We start from the raw sequence: 21,343 nt of genomic DNA on the forward strand, positions 1-21,343 counted from the left end.
TGATGATGAAGATGATGATGATGGACGGAGTTCAGGTGCCTGTGTTCACGCTTCAGGGTTCTCGTGGATTAGTGAGTTAAATTTAACGAGAATTAATCCCTGGGTGTGCAGAACACTGGGATTATCCTCAAGCTCATTAAGGCTATGCACCGTCGGATGACAGAGGACGGGTTTGTTTTACAGCACAATGACCACACACGCCAACGCCAACGTAATCAAGAACATTTCGTCTCTTTAGTCATTTCAAAGTGTGGAAACTATATTTTACATATTTGACACCTGATAACGAGATGTGAAGAACGTGCTCACCAAATCAACCTCTTCTGTCTGGAACTTAGTAAACCATTCACTCTCCTGCACCAGAGTCCAGAGAGCAAATGTGTGGGTTTTTAGCTGAAGGTCTATTGTTTGTGTCATTGAGAGCAAAATAATTCAAATACTGAAGTCTCAAAATAACACATTATAAAGGAAATGAGTGATTTTTGACGACAAATACTGCCTCGTCAAAAACACACTTTAGTATCTAATGTTAGGTAAAGGCTTTCTAACGGAGAGAGAAACACAGATTATATTAGTTTAATGGCTAAAAGATTTTATCATAAGACGACTCAGACCTGAGGAGAACTGAGACAACGCCCGACATCTGAACATGAGCCATCAGCACTGACTGTGTCTGATAGTGGATCCGGTCCAGATGCCTGGCGCCTCGGTATCTATGGAGGGAGTCTTTGTTTCATCGTAAGTTATGATTGTTAATATGTGAGTAATTAAAGTTAAAGTTGGCTGAAGATGAACAAAAACAACCTGGACTCTCCATTTAAACGTGCACACCGGTCTTTTCCTCACGAGTTAGAAAAGAATGGAGAAATATATGTTGAAAAATATTCATAAAAATGCCTTTTCATGACAAAAAAAACGAGTAACTTTCATTTCCATGTAATGTAATTAATGTGTGGCGTCAAAGTCCAATGATAACAGATAATAATGGAAAGCCCAGCATTGTAACTTAGCCTCACTGTTCCTCGTGGTATAAATCATTGATATTCTTCCATATGCAACCAGGTGCACATCCTTTTTGTTGTCTCTGTGTGTGTGTGTGTGTGTGTGTGTGTGTGTGTGTGTGTGTGTGTGTGTGTGTGTGTGTGTGTGTGAGACAAGTGTCACTACATCACGTGCATGTCAGCATCGTGGAAGCTACATCCACAGTTGACTGTAGCTGTGTTTCCAGGCCCAGTTTGAGTCCTCTCCCACTGAGTCTCCTTAATGGGTCCCTGCTGGCTTTAATTCACTTATCTCCCTCCCTCTCTCCCTCCCTCCCTCCCTCTCTCCCTCTCTCCCTCTCTCGCTGATTCTGTCTCTCAGGCCATCTATAAGATGGTGTCGTCTGTGATGAAGATGCCAGAGGACGAATCCACGCCAGAGAAGAGGACGGATAAGATCTTCAGGCAAATGGACCTGAATAATGACGGTGAGCGGAGGAACTGGATAACGTGCAGCAGAGAAGTCGAGGAGGAGAATTTAGATCTAAATATATCATATTTGAGTTATTTACTTGCTATCCTAATAATTCTCTCTCATCTTCAGACTTTCTGCCTATTTTAGATCTTTCACGTGTAAACAACTGACTTCTGAGTCTTTTCCGCGTCGTCCATATTTACTAAATGAGCGGCCGTGAATATTCATTTCTTTCATATTGAATTATTTACGAGACGCCGTGTTCTCAGCTCACGGACGAGCCACAGAGAAGCTCAAACTCAAGAAGTCTCAGTGGAAACCACTTAAAAGACGTTAAGACGAAGATGAAGAGCAGGGATCACTGAAGTAAGAGGAGGTTCATCCTGTGGGGAGCATGAGCGTCTCACTTCAGACAGCGACGTCCAGGCGTAGTGAAGATCAGACAACGGTCGACTCTGAAGAGTCCAAACGACTGTGTTCTCGACCTCGGTGGGAAACTTTTCACAAGGTTCACGAGGAAAGAGGTCATTTAGGATGTAGAGAGAGGCAAACTCACACTGGGTTTAGTTATTATGGGACAGCAGAGGATGTCTGCTGATATAAAACTACAGTGGTCCAGTCAGGACTTTGTCCTCCAGCAGCAAGACAAGAAGACCTTTGAAAAACCCGCTCCCTCACTAACAGTGGACGGCAGAATTATCTACTTAATAAAAGTTAGCAGTCATTCCTCTCCTTTGCATTCAGAGAATTCACCAACTCGATTATTCGTCGATTACTAAAGGAATCGTCAACTATTTTGATCATCGATTCATCGTTTGAAGCTTTTCTCATGATTAAAACAAGATTTCTGATAGTTTCAGCTTCTTAAGAGTGAATATTTTCTTCGTTTCTTTGCTCCATAAAACAAAGAAATCATTAAAATCATTAAAAACTGACATTTGACGTCATCATGTCCAGGTTTGATGAACACCGATTGACATTTTTTAACATTTTCTTTTTGATTTTATGGACCAAGCGATGACTCGGTTCATCGAGAAAATAATGGTTAGTTGCAGCTCTGTACAGCAGCAGCAGAAAGATGTGACTTTCACAATAAAAGTCTAGATGAGCCATGAGTGGTAGATATTTACATGATTATCATTTGTCACTAAAACCATGTTGTTACTCTCTGTCTGTTCCTCTGAAGGCAAACTGTCCCTGGAGGAGTTTATCAAAGGTGCCAAAAGTGACCCGTCCATCGTGCGGCTACTCCAGTGCGACCCCAGCTCCGCCTCGCAATTCTGAACTCCTGCCTCCCCCACCCCGCCCCGCCCCTCCCCATCATCATCATCATCATCATCATCCTCCTCCTCCTCTCCTCCTCCGTTGCTCTTAAACCGGTCACTGAAGTCGATGCATGATGGTTCTCATCTCTCTCATCATCTTTCTTTTTTTACGGTTGTTGTTGTTGTTGTTGTTGTTGTTGTGTGCGAGGATGGAGGAGGGGCTTAAGAAAAGTCATCGCTCGTCATTTTGTGTTTTCTTGCTTTGATTTTTATATTTGGGAAAGATGAAGGGATGAGTCTCCGCTCATGGATGGACCGCTGTTCCCGTCTCCCTCTCTCTGGAGCATCAGGTTTTCAGGGAGCTGGTGATTTGTTCTTTTTTGTTTTCAGGGTGGAGCGTTCTCTGTTTCCGTCTCTGATTCACGTTGTATATCATGTACATAATATATGTGTATGTGTAATGGATCATACGACGATGTATGATGGTGCACCACACGCTGGCATTCCACAGGCAGTATTATGTAGCGTAGCTTCCTGGTGTGACATGAACGCGGGGGCCCAGCATTTTATTTATTTATTTATTTATTTATTTATTTAGTATCTACTCGCATTTTATAGATTTGTGTATTTTTTTTCATTTGTACATAATATGTTCCTCCATTTTATTGATTTATTTGTTGATTTTTACACATGCAAGTGTTTGCCGAGATGACCACGTCACAGTTTACAGTCACAGAGAGGAGGAGGAGGAGGAGGAGGAGGAGGAGATCATGTTGATCCCTTTTTGAGAAGCAGAAGGAAGGAAGGAAGGAATAAATGTGAGGTTCTTCTTCGATCCGTGGCACCAGTAGCACATTATGGTTTGTTTATATGAAGTGTGGCCGTGCATTAGGGTCATGAATGTGGACGCTGGAGGCGGAACTTTGACAGTATTACCATGTTGTGCTGTTTCCTCATTTCTAAGTATTTTAAAAGGTTAAAAAAGACGAGCAGTAAACTTAAAGAGTCCTCACCCGTCACTATACTGCATGTTCCTACGAACCAGACGACGACGACATCCACAAAACCAGTTAAAAACGCACAGCTCCCCCCCGCTCCCCGACAAACCCTCACCCCTCTCCCTCCCTCTCTCTCTCTCTCTTGTCCTCTGAAAGACAGGAAAATTCACTAAGGGCTTGTTCATCACTCTCTCTCTAGCTGAATGCTTTTATAACCTCGTGGATCAGTCTGCTCACAGAGAACCATTCACTAAACTCAAGAACTCAAGAACCCAGATTCTCGCCTTGATTTGGATCATTATGGTAACGGGACAGTTTCTATTTGAAGTATGTGAAATGTTAAGAGTTCACGTTCAGCTGTTGTAACAGAGGACAAACTAACCTTAACTACCAGAGTCACTGGCTGCAGCCGCGCCAGCAACACTGTCACGCTGCTGCTGCTGCTGCTGCTGCAGAGGAGGAGGAGGAGGAGGAGGAGGAGGAGGAGGAGGAGGAGGAGGAGGAGCAGATCACTGTCGCCATCTTCTGTTTCAGGAGATTAAACACACAATTCAGTCTGTGACTCATTTACAAAATCACTTTAGACTCATACCAGTACTGTGTGTATTCTCCTCTGAAGTATATCTCATACTTTGCTTTGCTTAACTTATATTCCCACAATTTTAACGGCATTGCTATAGCTATGTTATAGATTAAGACTTTAATTATACTCAAGGATACGTTCATGAATAAGCAAAGTATTCAAAAGTAAGTCGTTAAAATGAGCTCAAACCTGAAAGAACTGCTTAAAAGTTAGTATATTAACAATAATAATAATGTAATAGCGCTGGATATTATCCTTCTGCATAAGGAATAACTCTTGTTTATACGCTGCTAGATTGTATAAGTCAGGGATCCTACAGCTTCAAGCTTAAAGTTAAATTTAAGACTTTTTAAATTACTTAGGGACAACTTTGCCCAAATGTTAATTTCGACATAAAACACGACTTTTTGATCCAACACAAAAGTTAGAATATCTAATTCCCACTGTTGGTATCTGGCTGAAAATCGTTTGATTGGTTCTGCTACTTCCTGTTTAAGTCTTTTGAAGGAGGGATTTAGGACATAGATTTATGAATTCAATGCCTTTAAGGCTTTTTAAGGATCCGGAGGAACACTCTTAGTGTTTCTGAATACTTACAGCAATTAGCACATTTAATTTAGACCATAGCTGAGTCTTCACCACTCCTTAGAAAAACTAACACTGATTGTCCTCCTTTATATATTAAAAGAAAAGAAAATGGAAAAACCGAGACGAATTCAATCGTTTAATCAGGTTATTTCCATAAAGAAGAGTTCACTTCACACACTGTGGAATAAACAGCAACAGGAGGTAAGAATGAAGTGCTCGTCGTCCCAGACTTGATGCAAAAACCCGTCATTTAAGTCCCAGAACAACCTGACATACATCATTAGTCACTTTCCTGCCTCACAAACTGAATCGTGTGCAGCCGACGAGGACGTCGTCGTGCTGGTGCGGCTGCATCCGCGTGTCAGACTGATCCGAGGTCAACTCAACCAAAACGTTTGCACAGGAGCTTCCTAACCAGCCGCATCTCTGCTTTGGGGAATCCTATAGTGTCACTGCCTTCTGCTGGTAGGATAAGGAACAGCGTTTGCTCCCCCCCCCCGCCCCCCACCACCACAAGATTTACTACAGCTGAACCCTTTTCTATTCTCACTGCCTCTGATGACCTGGTCTGTTCTGTTGGATAAATACGACCGTTTCTTCCCTTCTTTTCCTCCCTGACCTCTTTCCCTTTCCTTTCCCGTTTTTCTGTTGCATGAAAACCTCACGTGAGGATGTCATGTTTGTTCTGTTGGATCTGAAATTGAAATATATGTGTTTCAAAGCTGCACCGTGTGGACTGTGTCCTCATTTCTGCTCGTCGGTGATGTGTATGTTAAGCATTTCGGCCGACGTCTGACATCACTGCTGTCAAACCCGATATTTTTCCAGTTTCTCAAGACTCACACGAGGTGCGATCAACATACTGTACACCTGGCACGACGTGGTAGAGCGTGTTTGTAGTCACCTGTCAGTGTGTGTGTGTGTGTGTGTGTGTGTGTAACCAGTCATACCTGTTAGGTCACCATTGAAAATTATTATTTTTTCCTCACTTACACTTTGGTTTCACTTTTTGATTAAAAACTTTTATTTACTTTGGCAATAAATACAAAATCTTGCAGCACTAGTTTCACGTGAAACTAGACGACAAACACACTTAAGAAAATGCAAACGCGAGGTTCAGAGGAGAAAAAAAAACAATCCTCACGTGGACTCTGTGCTGTTGTGGTAACACTTTCATATCTACGGCACATAACTACTGAACAATTAGGTAATTAGGTTCAATCAAATAGCAATCATCAGCAATCAAATAAACCAGGGCCTAACTACAGCCAATTACTCAAAAAGCTTTTTACTCAATCAACAGCTAGAGGATTTGCCTCAACTTTCTGTCTAAATATGAAAAATGTGAGCACGAAACCACAAAAACAGACACACACGCACACATTCACATCACTGCTTTCACACACACACACACACTGTAAATCTTATACATCCGGTTCAAACTCAGCTCTACTTCACCACGAGGCACTGACAGAAACATGGTTGTGGGTGACAGCTGTTGTCCTTCAGACGCTCCGGTTAAATCCAGAAGCTGGACCTCTCCAGCGTACCTCTCTCCAGCAGCTGATGTTGCTCTGGTGCACTCTGCTGGCTGCTGGGCCTCGAGTCTCTGCCGGACCTCGAGTCTCTGCCGGACCTCGAGTCTCTGCCGGAGTCTCTGCCGGACCTCTCCCTGTGCGGCGGGTGAAGAGGCCGTCTCTCGGCGGGCGGAAGGCTCTGGTACAGACGTGGAGGATGCTGTGGAGGGGGAAGAGGTCTCTGCTGTTGCTGTTGTTGCTGTTGCTGCTGCTGCTGCTGCTGCTGCTGCTGCTGCTGCTGCTGCCTCAGAGGCACGGCGCTTCGTTGCGGGGGTTCAGTGTAGCGTGTCGGAGGTGCGTTGCTGCGTCTCGGCGGTTCAGAATAGCGAGAGGGGGCGGCGCTCTCAATAGGCCGGACCACGTTGATCTACGTAAAAACAGACAATACTTAAGTGTTTTAAGGAAACACGATGATAATGTAAATCTGAAAGAAGGAAATGCTACAGTGTTTATTTACAGTGTATAAAAAAAATGTACAAATATAAATAGACTATATCGACAAGCTAATTACACAAAACCAGCTGACACTTGTTTCTAGACTTCACTCACAAACTACACGAGACTGAGACGGAAAAGCCTCTTGTGTATATTTCGGCCAAAAAGTGGTTCATACTTCCTCCAAACCATCACGGGGCCCCGCCCACTGCTCCGTTGACTTCCAGAGACACCGAGCTTCCCTGGAAGTGGCGTTTTTGCTGCATTTATCTTCTCGCTCAAAACCGTATATCGCGTGCTATCTCATAGAGATCAATTGAGACGGAGCTTCTACTGGTTTGAATGTGAGGGAATGAAGAAGAATAAAATAGCATCAGGTGATCTGTGATAAACAGCTGATTGTGAACAAACAAGTCACACAGTTGGATCAAGTTCGAGACAACTTTAAGTGAAGAAATGTAAATAACTGACCATTTATTTTATGGTGGTCTCCTGAAAAGACAAAATGTCTGGTGGCGAGTTGGGCGTCCCCTGAATTCCAGAACAGCACAGAAGGAGAGCTTGTAGAAGCTAAATCCACCACGCAGCTACTGTTGTTTACTTCTGCTTTTGCATTTATGTAACGTGATGACGATTTAAAGCAATCTATCGCTCATCTTTCATTCAGTGTCTTGCCCAAGGACACCATCGGCATGTAGGTTAGCCCAACCGACAACTTTGAAGTTGAAAGAGGACTCGCTCTACCACCGAGCTAAATGTCGATGTTTGTTGAGAAGTGGTTCGACGCAGGCGTTTGATCTCTTTTTATGTCGAGACCGACGGACGCAACAGCAACATTGTGCTGGTAAACGGAGACAAGTTTGACTGTAAACACAACAAAGTGAATTCTCCCGCTCAGTTCGACTCGCCCGTGTTAAGCATATAAAAGTCATGTTACATCATTTCTGTTCACTGAAACCAGAGGCATAATAATAATAATAATAATAATAATAATAATAAAAAAAACAGAAGATTTTAAAAGCAGCCTGGTGCAGCCGCTCAGTGTCTCACCGCTCTGCCGTAGTCTTTGGGTGTTTTCCTGTTAGTGCAGCGGGACAGACCGAGGAATCTGACACACACAACAAAGCACTGGGCACAAAACACCATCTGGACAACGCAGGTCACGATCAGAGGCAGCCACAGGATCAGAGTGGTGCTCTGAGGAGGGAGAGAGAGACGCAGTTAGTCACCAGTCACCAGCTGAACCATCCAAAACACAATTTAAGGCTAGTGTGGGTAATGATGCCACACACAACCATATTCTTCTGTAGTGATGCAATAAACAAGCAGCAAACCATGGGAACACGGCGAGCAGCGTGTGTCAGAGTAAAAGTGAAGAAAAAAAACACCAGAGCTGCCTTTGATCGCTGTGGGAACCCCGCGGTGAGAAAGAGGCAAAGAATTTCACTGAAGCTCCAAAGATCCTGAGACGATGCAGGAGCTGCAGCAGTGGCATGAAACTCACTTGAAGCGAGCATCGATGACGAGTGATGGAAACCCACAGGCAACAGGTGGTGCTTGTGCAGTGATCGCTACATATCAGGTGCAGACGTGACAGAAAGGCTCAGTCGCTCTGTCTGGTTCTGTGATATTCTGCTCGACCTTTGTGTTCATATGCATTTGAGGGTGAGAGTCTAGGTGGATCCTGGTCGTGCTCAGGAGGTTCCGGAATCAGAGGCCTGATCAGAGGCCTGATCCTCCCTGCTGCAGTGGACGTCCTCGAACCACTCACAGTTTAACTTGTTTTAAAATACACCTTTAAATGGTTTGTTTAGTGTGTTGCTGGTGGTTTTTTGGGGAGTTGGGATAAGGGAGTCGCGATCAGGTTTTCTCCTTGGCCTGGTCGGAACTAGCAGCTTGAAAGTGGCACTGGCGCCCTTCCACTTTCAACACTGTAAACAATCTAAGACACTGAAATAATAATAATAATAATAATTCATGATTAATATTTGTGAGTAAGTCCAGGACGGTTCATCGCTGACGCTCACGTGTGATACAGCACATTTTTCTGGGCAGTGAGCAAAACTGAAAAATGAAAACCAGAAATGTCCCATGTTCGTCTATTACGGGACAGTCTGAGTAAAGTCTGGTATAACTCAGAATCTACACTGCGTGTGTCCACCGTCATTAACCTCTCGTGACAAAGACCACGTCATTGACAAACTGTCATTGACGTGTGCTGTGTGTGCTGAAGTGCCAGAGTGGTGCTGATGTGAGGCTGACGGCACACTGAAGCATGACGGAGCCTGAAGGGGACGGACGGACAGACAGACAGACAGACAGACAGACAGACAGACAGACAGACAGACAGACAGGCAGGCAGACAGACAGACAGACAGACAGACAGGGTCGTGGCAGCATTTGTGCCTGTGTGCTGCAGTCAGAGTGAGTGTGGCTGAGTGAGCGACTAAAGTCGGCCCCACACTTGTGACCTGTGACCCAACAATCGTGGGCATCTTCCCATTTTAGGCTGATTTGAACAGATTAAGTGGCCAAATGATCCCCTTAACTTGTGTGAGAGGTTCACAGACACTATTTAACGCCATCCGACGAGTCTTTGAAATCGTAGAGAGGAAACAATTAATCGATTATTAATCGATTACTTAATTAATGGACAACTACTTTGATAATTAATTAAACACACACACACACAAAATTAACCGACGCTGCCGACATGTCTGTTTATATTCTGAAGTCACGTTTCTGTGAGATCCCAAATCCCTGGAACCTCCTCCCTGAAACTGTTTGATTTACAAAGGTCATTGTGCTTGTGGTCACATCGAATCAAAAGAGACACACACAGAGCTCAAGTTCCACCTTTCCTCACACTGTACACACTGTACACACACACACACTGTACACAGACAGACACACACACACAGTGTTTGCTGCAGAATGCATCAACGTTAGCACACGTTTGTCATGTTTTTGCCCCCGTTACACTCACATAGATACGTGTGGGGTCAAAAGGACACTCGTTGGTGATGCTGGAGTAGCCAATGGCGTCGGGGAAGCGGCAGTGAGTCAGGAGGCTCCGCCCACCGTGCATGATGGCCCTCACCACAGACACGCTGAGTCCAATGGCTGAAGCTGCCGCCACGAGCGACGCGACCAAACTGACGATGAAAAGCGTCCACGTCTGCGACAGAGAAGATTCATTCATGAGGAAATGGGGATTATTGCACCATGCAACTCCATTACTAGGACACATAGAAGTCGTTTCCCTTATCATCCAGGTTTCCTTCTGAGGCTTTAAAAACAACAACTGTAAATGTCTCACTGTCAAGCTTCAAAACATGTTAAAGTGCAGGCTAATATCTACTCACTTATGCTTCAAAGTCTCCATAAAAACAAACCAGCAACAAGTCTGATAAATACTTTATTATTCTCATGTTGGTCACACAAAATAAGACATTTAAAGCTCTAGAAAAGTTGTGTTGAACAATTCTTTGATTAATCCCACATACACTAAACTGATGAACTTTTTCTACATTTTAAATCCAGATTTTAAAAAAAACTACTTAACTGTTTGGTTTATAGATAATTATTTATCTTATAAAGGTCCATCTCCTAACATAAAGGAGAATTTATTGGCAGATACTGAATATACTCCCTGTACTGTAAGTGTACTTGTATGTATGTGTAAATAATCAACTTTATAATACAAATCATTAGTTTATGCAGCCTTACAATAAGCCTTTTATATGAACTTCAGGTAAGGGCCTTGCTTTATGGAGTTCTTTCTCACCTTTTTGAAAGGAAGGAGTGAGCCAAGGAGGAAGAGGAGGAGGAGGAGGAGTCACCATGAGATGTCACTAACTCTTACACCTAAACGTTAAAAATTATTTACTATAACTATTTAAATGTGTCCTCTCTTCATGATGCAGTGGGACTCTGAGCTGAGTCTGAGTGACTTTAACTGAACCTCAACTAAACTCAAAGCCTCCACATCTGAAAGCTATCAGTGACGCATGATTGTGATTCACGATAAAAAAACATTAAAGCTATTGTTTATGGAGTTTACAGAAGGCGAGAGAGCGTGGGCACACAGAGTCTACACGGGTTAGTCGCCTTGTCATGACCATTGGGCATTTAAATCGAAACCTGATAAGCGCAAAAAAGACAAGTTTCCCCAGAGATCAGCAGCTCCAGCCCAACACTATTAAGTATAATAATAATAAAAAAGAGGAGTGTTGAGATTACATTATTCATCTCATATGAAGCATGAAATAAATGACAAAGAGACAGAGGAGGAGGGAACCTGCAGCCTGTCTGCCCTGCCCTGCCCTGCCCGGCCAGATCCTCAGCTGCTCGCTGCAACAAAAGCCAAACTGGGAGTGGTTTCTGGTGGCAGGTTTTTTTACTTTATTCAGATCGCTGCCTCGTCAGTCTTGTCTGAGAAAGGTGACAGCTGACTGAATAAACAGAGGAAAAGTCATGCTGTATGACAGCTATGAGGGAGGCAGGGAGGGACCGGAGGGTTTTAATGAAAAGTGTAAGGTAGCTGGAAACAAGAGCCTGTGCAGGTAAACAGATTATAAACATATGTCATATAAGAGAGTCGGGAGGGGATCGGCAAAATCACACGTTCACAACATTCAAATTAACTTTCAGGAAAACACAAGTGATACCGACCAGAATTCTGCTCCTCTTGTTTTTAGACAGAACAATAGCCACGATGCCCACCACTATTCCCTGCAGAGACAAAGACAAACGCAGCTGAGAGAGGATAAAATACACACCTAACAAAAAGAGAATTCAAAGAAAGTCACGCTTCTGTCAACAGCTGCTGCGCTATCATCACAAGCACCTCAAATATGTCCCTGTGTGGTTTCTCAAAGTAGTTTTTGTCGAGTCATGATGGAGAAGAAGCTTTAACTTCACACTCACTTTGAAATACAAATATAGATATCACTATACAAGAATCACTTTCACACACACACACATAAAAAAAATATAGCTTTTTAGGGGTTTAAATATGAACCAGTACAAATTATCATTCGGTTAAAAAGCCAAAAAGAGATTCATTTATATTAATTTGTTAGTTTAACAAAGCAAAAGTGATCACTGAGCTGACACACAGATCTATGTCCAATAATATTTTAATACAAGAGCAAATGTTTCTTCTGAGGTTTATATATTAGGATAAGAGGAAAGATTTACTCCAACAATCGATTATTAAACACTTGCTAAATTCATCGTCAACTATTTCGATGCTCAGTTAATCAGTTTGAGGGTTTTTTCATTATTAAATCAGCTTTTTCAGTTTCTTAAATGTGAATATGTTCCGGTTTCTTTGCTCCATGTCACAAAGAAATCATTAAAAGTGAACATTTTTGGTTTTATCAAAAATGTCTTTATTTAATCATTTCCAGGTTTGAAAAACAAAATTTTTCAACATTTTCGGACATTTTCTGGACCAAACTAGAACTACGCAACTAACGATTATTTTCATAATCGATTAATCTGACTTCTCGATTAATCGTTTGGTCCATAAAATGTCAGAAAACCTTAAATAATGTTGATCGGTGTTTGTCAAACCTGGAAATGATGATGTTCTCAAATGGTCCACAAACCAAAATGATTAACATTTAATGATTTCTTTGTTATCCAGAGTAAAGAAATGAAGAAAATGCTCACATTTAAGAAGCTTAAACAATCAGAAATCTTGTTTTAATCATGAAAAAAGCTTCAAACCGATTATCGATTATCAAAATAGTTGTCGATTAATTTGGTAATCGATTAATAATGGAATCATCGTTTAATTGTTTCAGCTCTAGACCACACTATTTATTTATTTTATATAATTCAAATCTGCACCATAACTGCAGCACCTGGACACGCGCGTGTGTCAAATTCCCTTCAGAAATGTTTGTTCTCATTGTGTCTAAGCAAACACTACGTTTGTCACATTCATACATCTGAAAACAAACAAACACAAATCAAACACGAGTCTCTGGTGTTTTATGACAGGTAAACAGTGATTCTAATTTTAATTCTAAATGAATGTGAACATTGCACTGAATCTTATCAAATCACTCCATTGTAAAAAGTATGGAGATACAAAGTCTTCTCGACGTGTGCTCTGCATTGCTTTCATTCTAGGAATTCTTGTGCAGACACAGACTGACGATAGTGTCGTCACAGACTCACCACCAGGCCAGAGGTGAGAGCCACTACGTTGGAGATGGCGTACTCCATGGCTCGCGCCTGCTTGTGGAGGTTGATGTGTCTGAGCACCACGCCGTGCACCAGAGCTCCCAACAGGAAGTTGACGTGGCCGATGAGGACCATGCACAGGCCCATCTTCATCAGGGCCTTCGGCTCCTCCAGCCTGGAACAACACACTCCTGATGGGAGCAGGAGGAAGAGGAGAAGAAGCGAGTGTTAAAAGCTGTAGGTGGTTACGTTGTATTGATCAGAGATGCACAACAGTGCGGTCACAAAGATGTCACCTGCATTAATGATTAGCTGCTGAGCACATAACTACAGGACAGGCGCCGCAAACTGGACAAACTGAAGTTAAAAAAAAACATACTGGAAACAACTGTTGCCTTGAAAAATAAAGCAAACTCCCAAACACCAGAGAAATCCAGAGTATTGTCGAGATCTGACACATACATACATGTTTTTTTACATATATTTAGACAAGACGACAATGGGGGGGATAAAACAATCCAGCAAACAAGACTCGACCGTCACAGAATCATTGTATCGTGATATTACTGGTATCGTGGACCATGTATCACGTATCGTATCTGGTTCCAAACAAAAGAAAGAACGTTCTCTAAAGGTTGTATGAAGGTTGTGACAAAGTAATGTTCTGGGAACCAAATGTGCAACCAGAAACTAACGTTAGAGGAACGTTAGGAAAACTTTTTCAACCACAAGAGAACGTATGGGGGGAACCTTCAGGGAACTTCACCGCAACCAGAACGTTCTGGAAACCAAAAGAGAACTTTCTATAAAAAGGTTGTATGAAGGTTGTATGAAGGTAACATTAGGGGAACTTTCTGGGAACTTTTAGAGAACATTCTCTGAAGGTTGTTACAAAGTAACGTCCTGGAAACCAAATGTGCAACCAAAAGATATCTAGGAGAACGAGAGTTCATCACCATCCACAGTGGTGGCTCACGAGCCTCAGCGCGCGCTACCACACCCGAACAAACAAGCAAACAAACGTTGACACAAACACAGATGTACGGGTTTCACACATTAAATAAACTCCTCAGGTGAGTCGCTTACCTGTGCCAGGCATGGCTGTCAAGTCACCATCCGTTTAAAGTCCACAGACGAGTCTTCAGCGTGGACTTTCTCTCCCTGCGCGTCCCCTCGTTGTTCTCCTCCGAGCTTGATAAACCTGTCAGTCACTCTCTCACTCCCACTCTCACACACACAAACACACACACACACACACAGGTGACAAACGCACTTCCGCTCACACACTTCAAAATAAACTATCACCTTCTAAGAAGACGTTGTATGACACACGAGCTGTGGGGAAATCATAATAGTGTAACCACACAGCTTAAAACTTTAATAAAATGACGAAACATTGGTCAGGAAATGACATTATTTCTCTAAAGTCTTAGGCCTAAATATTACCGTTTACAACGTGGAAGCTTTGATGCTTTTATTTTGAAACTAAGAGCGGATAACTGGCTGTTATCTTTTGGCTTTACGATAACTTTTAGGAGCGCAGGTGCACGTGCTGCTAACACGGAAGTGCATCATCCACCTGCAGCTACAGTGCTTCCAAAACAAAAGAAATCCACTTATATTATAATGATGAATGATAGCGAATTTATATAAATAAAGGTTAATTCATGTATTTTCTGTAAAGGTTATATTGAAAGAAACAGTTTGTTTTATTCTCTCGTACCCAATTATTCTGGAAACAGTTCATGTTTCTATCTAACATGAAATGGTTAGATAGAAAATCCAGGACTTTTACTGCTATAAATTATAATGATATTTTTGGTGTAATATTAAGGAACACTAAATTGGGCCTGATGATTAATGTTTTGCTTATTTGAGCCAATGAAGTGCTTCTATTATGAAATCCAAAATGTGCATTCACCGATGAAGTAACTTATTTATTGATTCATTAATTTTATTGTTTATCTAAGTATAATTTTTTATAGTTTATAGTTTTTCATTATTGTTTAATTTAATTAGTGAGTTATGTCACTGTACGTGTTTCAAACTACATTTTCTAAATTGTGTTGTAGTGTTGATTGTATACACGTTGTTTGTTTCACTGTTTTCAAAAGCCTTACAGTTTAAATAAAAAGATTTGAATACATATATGTACTAGTGCTTAAAAACAAAACAAAACTAGTGTTTCCCAAAACTTTCTATGTGGTCACCCACTTTTTAGATACAATATAAATCGTGACAAGAGCAGATTTGTGCATAACATAAGGGTTCAGACTGTTTTCTTAACCTTTTCTGTAAAACCAGATTACCTGCCATTTTACACTATAATGTTATTAATATGTACAACAGGTCAGAAGCTGTACAGCATTAAAAATTAAAGGATAATTCAAAGTAGACTTTGTTGTTACACAGTTTCATTCAGTGACATCAGTGACTTGTTTTCTGAAGTCTTTACTGCCACCAGGTGGAGAAATGGCGCCAGTAAATTTTCTGTGATTTAATACAAGAAAAACAAATGTTATTCTCAGTGCTTATACTCTTTTTCTTATGTTGACAATGGTTACAAATACATGAGCAGACCCTTCAATTTAAATGACCAAAGACATTTACGCTATAATTTTGTTTAGTTTTTCAAACACACAATTGAGTTTCAGTAGGTTATCTGTTTTTTTTTGTTTTGTTTTTTTTTAAAAACTCTAGTTTTTGTTTTTAACAATGTTTTTAATATTGGAAAATGTTTTTTTCAATATTAGTTTTCGTAAAGTTTCATTAACTATAATAACCTTGGTATCACATCTACTAGAGCTCCTTATTTACATCATAAAGTTGCACCTTCATGGCCACACAGTGATGCAGTGGCTATCATTGTTTCCTCACAGCTGGAAGGTCACCGCAGACTCATTTTGGGAGATCAAACTCCCAATAATCACTGAACAGCAGTGGATGGAAAAATAAATGCACGTTTTCTTTTACAGTGTTTTTGAATGTGGAACTTTAATGACAACCAGGGAGTGACAAACAACTCAGTCACACTAGTTAATCAAGTAGCGACATAATACAAAGAGTTTGATTCTCTGCTCTGGGTCTAACAGCTAAGGTGGAAAAGTAGACTGGCGGCCATCACAGTTCACGCGAGGGTGGACCCTTTTCGATGAAGTGTAGGCGGTGCCTCGACGTTTCAGATTCACCACTCGCGACGCAATCAGATACAAAACCTCACAAATGTTGAGCACAACACACACAACAGACGCCCCGACCATGAAGTAGGTGAAGACGGTCTTCTCAGTGGGCCGGGAAACAAAGCAGTCAACTAAATTAGGACAGGGACTGACGTCACACTGGACTCTCCTGGGCAGCTTGAAGCTATCGTAGATGTAGTGGAGCACGTAGAGGAACAGGATCTCAAAGGTGGTTTTGATGAACAGGCTCATCAGATACGTCCACCAGAGGCCGCCGTGCTTTTGGCCGGGGTTGTCAAACAGCCGAGAGTCCTCGCCGTGCTTCCGCCGGTACTTGCGTTCCCGCTCTTCTCGGTAGGCCACGTGCAACACCACCATGAACGAAGGGCAGGTGACGAAGATGAGCTGGAGGGCCCACAGGCGAATGTGAGAGATGGGGAAGAAGTAATCGTAGCAGATGTTGGTGCAGCCAGGCTGGCGGGTGTTGCAGTCAAAGTGTCCCTGGTCGTCGCTCCAAACGCGCTCAGCGGCCACGACGTAGACCAGCACGCGGAAGACGAACACCACCGAGAGCCAGATTCGACCAAAGGCAGTGGAGTACTTGTTGACTCCACTGAGAAGACCCTGAAGAAACTTCCAATCCATGAGTTCAGCTTTGTTTCAGGTCTTTTTGACCTGTGAGACGTTGAGAGGTCTGTCTTTATACACGTTACAAACCACAGGACTAGAGGAGATTAAAGAGACGAAGGCAAAGTTAGTTCAACAACAAAAGATGTATCTAAAATCAACCATGTAGATTTATTTAAATTGCCTCTCAAACTACCTCCATTCACACGGACTTCTCTTGAATCTTAACTACTTTACCTTAAGAGTTGTGATTTTCACCTCAGTCCATCGCGTCCTCTCTTAGACTCGGGGGCAACTTCTCTCCTTCAGAGGTTTTCCAATATTGACCAAGTAGAAGAATCTACTCCTGACCATAATCTGGAGGTGTGGCTACTCTTGGCATCCGCCCAGAGTTTCCCTCTGAACCTCCAGCGTCTTATGACAAACCCTGAAGCTTCTTGTTATCATCAGTTTATCTTCAAGGTGACACTGAGCAAAGCCAAGAGCTTCAGGAAACCAAGTTAGCAGCTGTGGAGCAAAAACAAGTTTCACCTAAATGAGTGAACAGAGAATTGGGGTGGGGTGGCTCAGTGGTTAAGACCAGTAATTCATGGTTGCAAGTTCAACTCAATTCCCTTGTAAGTTGCTTTGGATAAAAGCGTCTGCTAAATGACATGTACAAGTAAAAAATTATATAACGTGTGACACTGTGCAAATAACAAAGGTGACCCGTCTTAAGGTGACTTCATATCAGTGCCACAAAGTGACTGTGACATGGAGATATGCTCCTTTGATTAATCAGGGCCACCACCTAACATTTATTTGTGCAAATGGTCCATTAGTGAACACCTGAGATACGAGGAGCCAGTGTCCCAACATCAGATAATCAAAAATATTCGTTTTTATCAGAATGTACAACAGGCACTGCCTTGTTAGCACACTGTACACTCAGTTTTATGATACGAGGCTTTACAAATCTGCACTTGTTCAGTCCTGACAGGAATGCAGGATTATTAATGACCATTAAGGTCGTCTGAATGTGGTGTAGGAGTGGTGAGTTTATCACCTTCTGTCAATAACGCTACTCCCATCGCATGTTGATCATGTTTTTAATGATTATATTTGAAGATATAATCTAACTTCTGAAAACATGTTGTTCATATTCAATCTACTCTCTACACATGCACCCATGTTTCTATGAAGATTAAAACTATTCATGTCTTCACAAAACACCTAAATAATCCACAGGTCAGTTTAGGTTACACATTTTTTTTTAGGGATTAAAAATGGGACAACAGCAAATTCACAAAATACTCATTTATTTTAGAAAACACAGTACAATCGTTATCTGTCTTTATTCATTGTACAAAAGAATGCATGCAGTTGCTGCCATGTCAACGTCTCAGGAGACAGCGATGCTGTACGCCGGGGCTGAGCTCGCTTTCTCCGATTTTCCGTCAAACATCTTGGCCGTCTCGGGGGCAGCTTCCTTGTGCAGCGAGTATTCCTTCCCGTTTAGAGGAGTTCTGGTCATCATGAAGGAGTTTTCCCTCACGGAGGGGGACCCTCCTCCACAACACTCCCAGAACCTCTTCCCACACAGGTAGACGATCTCACAGAGAGTGAGGATGATGCACACAAAGCTGGTCACCACCATGAAGATGGTGAAAATCCTCTTCTCTGTTGGCCTGGAGAAAACGGGGTCAAACGTTAGAGAGAGTGCTGCGTTATTGCAGAATCATAGTGGTAAGAAACACAGAACGTCTTCTGTTCTTACCTGGCAATGAAGCAGTCCACCACATTCGGGCATGGGTCTTCACTACATTTGATGACTGGAGGGAAGAACGTGGCCTCATAGATGTGGAAGACAAGGAAGACAAACACAGCGTCCACCGCTACCTTGAACAGCAGGCTGAGGAAGTAGGTCCACCAGAGACCCCCTCGCTTCTTGCCCGTGTTGTGGTACAAAGGGGTGCAGTCTTCTCCGTGCTTCAGCCGGTGCTTGCGCTCGCGGTCTTCTCTGTAGGCCACGTGCAGAGTGACAAGGAGGGACGGGCAGGTGACAAAGATCAACTGGAGAGCCCAGAGGCGAGTGTGGGACACGGGGAAGTAGTGGTCATAGCAGACGTTGTAGCAACCGGGCTGCCGGGTGTTGCAGTCGAAGTCCTTCTGCTCGTCGCCCCATACCTTCTCACAGGCCACCAGGAAAACCAAAAGCCTGAAAATGAAAACAATGGCCAGCCAGATACGACCTAATGCTGTCGAGTACTTGTTCACCCCGCTAAGGAGACCCTCGAGGAATCCCCAGTTCATGATGTTGTCTCAGATACTCGGCTGAACCCCACAAAGAATTGAAAAAATATAAATATATAAACACCCCAGAATATGAGGCAGAATATATCAGCTGAGAGCTGGATAACAGTCGGCTTGGACTCACTGATCTGAGCAAAGGCTCCTGAATATAGTTCTTATTACCGCTGCCTTCTTGGCACAGGTTAAAGGGGAGGGAGTAAAACTGGAGAAAGCAAACACAGACTCATTCTCCAGCTCCACAGAGAGCTAGACGCTACTTCACATGACTACAGTGTACACATGTTCAGGGTTCTACAGGTTAAATGAATGAAAATGACTTTGTTTTGACAGTAAGTGCAAAGACAATTGGTAACCTCAAAGTGCCACTTGTCACTGATAAAATGATTTGTGTATTGTTTTGTATATCGTATCTAAGCATACTGTCCAGCACTCAGATGGGACTCCAGGACACTACACAATCCAGTATTCCTTTGTTTGTTCCTTAGTTCGGACGAGACTGTAGCTGACTGTGAAACTGGCAATCAAACCAGAGTTACTAAGCGATTACAATGAGGTATCAGATTTTTGAGTTATACTTTATACTACACCACTGAAAAGATGTCTATATTCTCATTCATACATGTCACAGTTCTCCAAAAGACATTGAATCTTACAGATATCACATACAGTATTTCCTTTGCTGTCCTTATTCAACCATATATAATATTATTAACTAGGCTATTATGAGTAACATTGCATTAACTAAACCAGTCAATGTTACCACTTTTACAGAAAATAAGCTTTAAATCAAAGCAAATGTCACATTATTGTCACTTTTTTGTGTCCAAAGTTGGAGTATCTGATTGCAATTATTTTTACTGATAATGAAAAGTGATATGAGAGAGAATGGTAATAACATTTAAAATAATGACTGCAATATTTGTGATCTGTGAGATTATGTTCTTCATTTAGTAGAATATGACGCATGTATGTCAGAGCAGTAATTTAATCTGAAAAGGTAATTTGACACACATTGAGGGTTTAACAAATATTACTGCATTATGATCAAGTTTCAGTGAATTGTTCAGCCCTAATTTGACGTAAGTGCAGTCACTGAGAGAACTTGTGTGACGTCATGTTTAGACTGGTACGTGTTGTAATATCACTGTCTGTGACGGCGAGCTGAAATGCGTCAAGCCGCATCTATTTAGTCAAATCATTTCCTTTAGCGGACAAAATAAAAGAATAAATAACTGTTGAAAACCCATAGACTCCCTTCATAGCAGCCTAAAAACACACGTACATGTGCTGTCGGTGTTGTTTCTGCATAACTAACTCAAAAAGTGACCCTTGTGTTCATTGTGGCGCGTCTAAAGTGTTTAATTTGAGCAATGGGATTTTACAGTAGGTACAGTATAGCCGGAAATCGCAGTCTCAGTTGTTGCTGGCTTGACTAGTGTCGGGGGTAATGGGTCATATATTGAGACATTTACATACACAATTCCTCTACTGCATAGAAACAGAAAGACAATATGACCCTGCACCGTTAACCCTCTCTGTTCGTCCGTGAACCGTCAGCTTCGGCCCGAGGAGTTACTTTACTGAGCGGGGTCAAAGTGGAGCGACACTTTCCTCCACACTTTCCATCACCTTCCCTTCTCCGCACAGCCGGCGGCTGCGGTCTCTCCTCGGCAACGCGAGGTAAGGAGCTCCGAGTGCCTGCGGCGGGACAATCCGGTGCTAGCTACCAGCTAACTCCGCTAGCCACGGAGCTAACTCGTTAGCAACTAGCGGGTTGCCAGACCCGTCAACCTTTACACGCGAGCGGTGTGTGCCGCGTTTATCCGCAGGGGTTTCGCACATAGTAGCTTATCTGACGTGGTGTCACCTCTGTGGTCAAAGTTTCAGGTAAGTTGGTAAACCGAGGCAGACTGGACAGACTGTAGGGTTAAGTTACATGCTAGAATCTGCAGCTGTTCCCTGTGCCCTTCAAAATAAAAGCACATGTAGCCTACGTGGCTACTTCTACGGTCGTCAACAACAAAGATCACCTACTATCAATAATAAATCATGACTTACTAACTCATTTAATTGACTTGTAATTGTATCCTAAGTACGTGTAAACATCAGCATTGTCCAGCTTGCCAACAAACAGTCCTAGTGATTT

At 42.4% G+C, this 21,343-nt stretch overlaps 4 protein-coding genes across 4 annotated transcripts in view; 1 reads left to right on the top strand and 3 right to left on the bottom strand.

Annotated features, from left to right (window-relative positions):
- LOC131447313 (hippocalcin-like protein 1) overlaps positions 1-4,101 on the top strand; it is a 38,525-nt gene extending 34,424 nt beyond the window's left edge. Inside the window, exons 4-5 of the mRNA XM_058619018.1 lie at positions 1,363-1,468; positions 2,642-4,101. Coding sequence (XP_058475001.1) covers positions 1,363-1,468; positions 2,642-2,739 — 204 coding nt within the window. The 3' untranslated portion in view covers positions 2,740-4,101. The remainder of the gene's footprint in view (positions 1-1,362; positions 1,469-2,641) is intronic.
- Positions 4,102-5,884: 1,783 nt separating this feature from the next.
- On the bottom strand, positions 5,885-14,323 carry LOC131447312 (keratinocyte-associated protein 3-like). Its single transcript, XM_058619017.1, has 6 exons — positions 14,186-14,323; positions 13,094-13,290; positions 11,576-11,635; positions 9,888-10,079; positions 7,952-8,098; positions 5,885-6,833 (listed from the first exon to the last, which is right to left on the bottom strand). The coding sequence occupies exons 1-6, from the start codon at positions 14,196-14,198 to the stop codon at positions 6,408-6,410; spliced, it is 1,035 nt and encodes a 344-aa protein (XP_058475000.1). The 5' UTR covers positions 14,199-14,323; the 3' UTR covers positions 5,885-6,407.
- A 1,751-nt stretch (positions 14,324-16,074) lies between these two features.
- Positions 16,075-17,242, bottom strand: LOC131447490 (gap junction beta-3 protein-like). Its single transcript, XM_058619305.1, has 2 exons — positions 17,143-17,242; positions 16,075-17,002 (listed from the first exon to the last, which is right to left on the bottom strand). The coding sequence occupies exon 2, from the start codon at positions 16,921-16,923 to the stop codon at positions 16,192-16,194; it is 732 nt and encodes a 243-aa protein (XP_058475288.1). The 5' UTR covers positions 16,924-17,002; positions 17,143-17,242; the 3' UTR covers positions 16,075-16,191.
- A 944-nt stretch (positions 17,243-18,186) lies between these two features.
- On the bottom strand, positions 18,187-20,601 carry LOC131447911 (gap junction beta-4 protein-like). Its single transcript, XM_058620003.1, has 2 exons — positions 18,662-20,601; positions 18,187-18,572 (listed from the first exon to the last, which is right to left on the bottom strand). The coding sequence occupies exons 1-2, from the start codon at positions 19,195-19,197 to the stop codon at positions 18,287-18,289; spliced, it is 822 nt and encodes a 273-aa protein (XP_058475986.1). The 5' UTR covers positions 19,198-20,601; the 3' UTR covers positions 18,187-18,286.
- Between the last annotated feature and the right edge of the window lie 742 nt (positions 20,602-21,343).

The sequence above is a fragment of the Solea solea genome, chromosome 20 (genome assembly GCF_958295425.1).
Source record: "Solea solea chromosome 20, fSolSol10.1, whole genome shotgun sequence".
Classification (NCBI taxonomy): Eukaryota; Metazoa; Chordata; class Actinopteri; order Pleuronectiformes; family Soleidae; genus Solea; species Solea solea.

Bases quoted from the DNA above. Each gene is read 5' to 3' on its own strand.
- LOC131447312 (XM_058619017.1), bottom strand. The intron at 8,099-9,887 runs GTGAGTGTAACG...CTCCCTCCTCAG, and splicing joins TTGACCCCACACGTATCTAT to AGCACCACTCTGATCCTGTG. The intron at 6,834-7,951 runs GTGAGACACTGA...GTTTTTACGTAG, and splicing joins CCAAAGACTACGGCAGAGCG to ATCAACGTGGTCCGGCCTAT.
- LOC131447490 (XM_058619305.1), bottom strand. From the start codon at position 16,923: ATGGATTGGAAGTTTCTTCAGGGTCTTCTCAGTGGAGTCAACAAGTAC.
- LOC131447911 (XM_058620003.1), bottom strand. From the start codon at position 19,197: ATGAACTGGGGATTCCTCGAGGGTCTCCTTAGCGGGGTGAACAAGTAC. The intron at 18,573-18,661 runs GTAAGAACAGAA...CGTTTTCTCCAG, and splicing joins GTGGACTGCTTCATTGCCAG to GCCAACAGAGAAGAGGATTT.